This window comes from Eulemur rufifrons, chromosome 13 (assembly GCF_041146395.1).
Source record: "Eulemur rufifrons isolate Redbay chromosome 13, OSU_ERuf_1, whole genome shotgun sequence".
Classification (NCBI taxonomy): Eukaryota; Metazoa; Chordata; class Mammalia; order Primates; family Lemuridae; genus Eulemur; species Eulemur rufifrons.
This window is the reverse complement of record NC_090995.1, coordinates 11,091,235-11,095,536: the sequence shown is the minus strand read 5'-3', so window position 1 is coordinate 11,095,536 and position 4,302 is coordinate 11,091,235. Positions and strand designations below refer to the sequence as shown.

Here is a 4,302-nt window from a genome sequence, read left to right as displayed (position 1 = left end):
AACTATCAAGTGCTTTCTGTTATGGACCTGTGACCATATGGAAATTTTCAATCAATAAATGTACTTTGAGTGCCTACATGAGTTAGACACTGGGCTAGGCCTGGGAGCCCTAACAAGCATTCCTGCTTTTATATCATTTCAAGAGAAACAGAGATATATGTACACATATTACTCAATTTTGCAATGTAATTTTATTTCAATATGTGTGGTTTTAAGAGGTTCAGAAACATCTGCCTAAAATTATAACATAATAGGAAAATCTTAAAGCTGCAAGCAGGCACTTCCCTCTCAAGAAAATGATGAGGAACTAAAGTTTTCTCAAATTCCACCTTTTCTCGAAGAATATTAAAATGTTTTATTCTGGCAAGCTTTTTGCAAACAGATACACGTTTCATTCACTTTCCCAATAGCTGTGAGGAAGAATGGAAGTATATAAGTTGTACCCCCAATTAACGTCAGTAACTAGAAGTGCAAGCCTCTAAGATGAAGTGTGAAATGCTTCAGGTTCCCTGATGGCTCCTGAGGGCCAACCATAATCGATATCTATGCTCCTAGGTGACACAGTAGAGACATCAGGATGTCACATTTTTGCACACAAATTCTTGATGCTACTTTTAAGAGAAAGACATTTGTCATCAATTGTCATAAGTGAGACGCTGATTATTGGGGACTACTGTTCTTAAACAGAATTGATCAGGATTTGCCATAAGTACAGTGTCCATATTTTGAACAAAACAATTAGGTCAGATGGCTTGGCAAGTACATATGGATTGACAAGAACAAAACCAAATTTTTGAAAATTCACGACTTCTGGTGTCTACGAAGGTCAACAGAGTCAGATCAATATTATACATTTTCTATACTCAGATTATACTGGTACAGACTAGTGATACTAGATACTAGTGATACTAGCTAACCCTAGAATAATTCCCCTGTGTGCCTGGAAGTTTTCATTTAATCCTCATGACAGCTCTATGAAGTAGGTACACCAGAATTACGCCCATTTCACACCTAAGAAAACTTAAACTCAGCCTGGGCAATATGGTGAGATCTGGTCTCTACAAAATAAATTTTAAAAAATAGTAGCCAAGTGTGGTAGCATGCGTTTGTAGTCCTAGCTACTCAGGAGGTTGAGGCAGGAGGATTGCGTGAGCCCAGGAGTTGGGGGCTGCAATGAGCTATGGTAGTGCCACTGCACTCCAGCCCCGGGCAGCCTAACATGACCCTGTCTCAAAAGGAAGAAAAGAAAAGAAAAGAAAAGAAAAGAAAAGCAAAGCAAAGCAAAGCAAAGCAAAGCAAAGCAAAGCAAAGCTCAGCTCAGAGATGAAGTTACTTATCCCAGGTTACATAACCATAAGCAACTAAGCTGAGATTTGAAGAAAGGCAGACAGATCTGAAGTCTGTACTCTTAAACACCATGCCACAAGGCATTTCATAAGAGGATAAGATTTAAGAAGATCCTAAAACATCTACTGAATCATCTAAAAAACACTAAACTGTGCTTAAATAGAACATTAATATCCAAGTATACTTTATTGGATTCAAATGCTAGGAAAATTCATTGATCTAAATCCAGTACTTTCCAGTGAATCAATTCCCCAGGCCCCAGCTACTCCGTATTATCCTCCTAAGGCCTTCTGTGTATTTTCATGTCACTTTCACATATGTATGTATGTTCCGTATGCTTCCGGGTCATTCCAGGCAGAAAATATGAAATTAGGCATGAGGAAAAAGACGGAAAATGTTTTAGAACAAAAACAAAGTAAGCTCTACTTACCACTTTAAAATACTACATGTGAATAATGAATGTTTCACTGAAAATAAGAAAGGAGAGAGTTACTAAAATAAAATCTGCCCTTTATCTTAACCAAACAAAACGGTTCAGTTTATCATTTTTAAGAGAGTTTCTCTCTCACCTTCCTTTTGATCCCTCCTTGGGATCTAAAAGATACAAGTTCAAAATGTCTCTTTAAAATAATGCCTCTGACAAGGAGTTTTCCCTTCCTTTAGCGTAATTTTATAAAAATCAAAATGAATATCACAAATGATTCAACTGCTAACGTATTTTCCTCTACTTACAATGCCGTTGCTCGTGACACAAAGGAACAAGGGCCCGGCGGGGACCCAGAAGACCCGTCCGAACTGTCCACTAACCCGCATTTACGGGCACTGACTGGTCCACCAGTGGGTGTCTGTATGTCCGCACTGCGCTTTACACAGCGAAAGCTGCCGAGACCTTCATCCCCCTCGGCTGCAGAAAACAGAGTACAGATTTGATAATGCCATGATTGTCACTAAGGTGGAAGAGGTCTCCTCAAACCAGCTTGCCTGTCCCTTAGCAAAAGTTGCAGTTCCTCAGATCTGTTTTCTTCACATTTAAGTTTATTTAGGTGCTTCAGTTCATACTCCCTTTCAAGTTGGATGGCTGAAAAATAAAATACACGAAGCAACTGGACTGACATTTCTTACCAGACATAATGAAGCCAAAACTGAATTATCATACAGCAAAATTCACATTCTTGAATAATAAACAAGATGACCGGGCTACAGAGATAGGAGGTATGGATATGCAAATGCATATTTAAACATTTCTCTGATGATAAGCAAATGGTACACACAGTTTAGAATGTATTAGAGCAGAGCTTGAGGCACTCACCTTCTGCTGAAGGGAGCAGACCATCCTTAAGGGTTTTACATGTTGTGAGCTTTACAGGACCCCCAAATGTAATCTCTCCCACGAAAGGCAGCTTGATTTTGGGTAGTTTAGTGTACAAAGTCTTCGTAAGTAGTGCAAGATCCCATGGTTCCTGTCTGGGGGACAAATCCATTAATTCATTCAATAAATATTTATTTAAGCACCTACCGTGTGATATACAGAACATCTTTTCATTCTCAGTTCCACTGGCCATTAGACATTTTGGTTTACAGGGAGGTATGCAGGATTTTCCAGAGTTGTAACTCCAGCTAAGAGAAGCCTTATACTAACTAATGGAGAGATATATTGAAAAATGGCCAGAAATTATGCCAAGAAGTTTTTTTTTCACAGCACAGCCTCCCTGGAGTCAATCCAATCTTTCCATGTAAGAAAATATAGATAAGAACTGTAAACTCCAAAGCCTTTCATGGCTCATCAAAAATATGGCCCCATTAAGGAATGAAAGAATGGCATGATCCATTCTTTCTTGAGTGGAGTTCCTGGCACACACCAAGGCTGACCTGCGATCTTGGGAAAAGGATGAAACTCCAAACCACATTCATCACTGTCAACGTTAAACACATTGTTTTGTCACCTGATTCTGCCCAAAGTATACAGATGCAAAACTGATCCTTTGTACCAGCTAATTAAGTGCTCTGTTAGGACACCTGACACCAGGGCATTCTTGGGTAGATTCAGCCTATCTAAAGAAGCGTTTCCGATGGTGGGACAAGGCAGAAAATGCTGTCTTATTAATAGAATAAGAAGACAAACTCTCTCTCCCTGATACTTTACTACATGACTGTGACTTGGACCAAACATCTCTGAACCTCAGTGTGACAGTGTTGTTTTGTTATAAAGACCAAGTAAGACAATTTATATTATATTCTTATAAAAAACAGCTGCCTTTTAAAAAAATCACTTCCAGACATGTGAAAATACCTCATACAGTCCAGGATCTCATGGGGGAGCATGGGGTGGCCCATACTTTTTATTTAACTGTAATAAAAATACTTACACCGTGTAACAACTGCCCCGCAAAACCTTGTTCTTTCTTGGCAGGCCATATGCCATGGTGCGTTATTACAGTCCAATTTCCTTACATAGGTGCCTGTAATGTCACAGATACTCTTGGCCTGAAATGATTGCAACGCATCTAATTAATGGCTTTCCCTCGAATATTTTCTTAGCCAAATAATAAAAAGACCCAGGAAGGGGAAAAAACATTTCTGAATATCAGAAAGTCCAACAAATATTCGCTGAACTTGAACCCCAAAGGTAAAATTGTATTCTCTTTTGTTTTCCATGCACTCATTTTATCATTTTTTGCCACCATCGAAGGAGAAAAATGCCAAGTAAGAGTTGTCATCCAGGCCGGGCGCGGTGGCTCACGCCTGTAATCCTAGCACTCTGGGAGGCCGAGGCGGGAGGATCGCTCAAGGTCAGGAGTTTGAGAGCTGCCTGAGCAAGAGCGAGACCCCGTCTCTACTAAAAATAGAAAGAAATTAGCTGGACAACTAAAAATATATATAGAAAAATTAGCCGGGCATGGTGGCGCATGCCTGTAGTCCCAGCTACTCGGGAGGCTGAGACAGGAGGATCGCTTG

General features: G+C 39.8%; 1 protein-coding gene across 1 annotated transcript; it reads right to left on the bottom strand.

Moving 5' to 3' along the window:
- Window positions 1-2,294: 2,294 nt before the first annotated feature.
- On the bottom strand, window positions 2,295-3,769 carry C13H4orf36 (chromosome 13 C4orf36 homolog). The gene is made up of 3 exons (XM_069485455.1): window positions 3,714-3,769; window positions 2,657-2,811; window positions 2,295-2,425 (listed from the first exon to the last, which is right to left on the bottom strand). The coding sequence occupies exons 1-3, from the start codon at window positions 3,767-3,769 to the stop codon at window positions 2,295-2,297; spliced, it is 342 nt and encodes a 113-aa protein (XP_069341556.1).
- Between the last annotated feature and the right edge of the window lie 533 nt (window positions 3,770-4,302).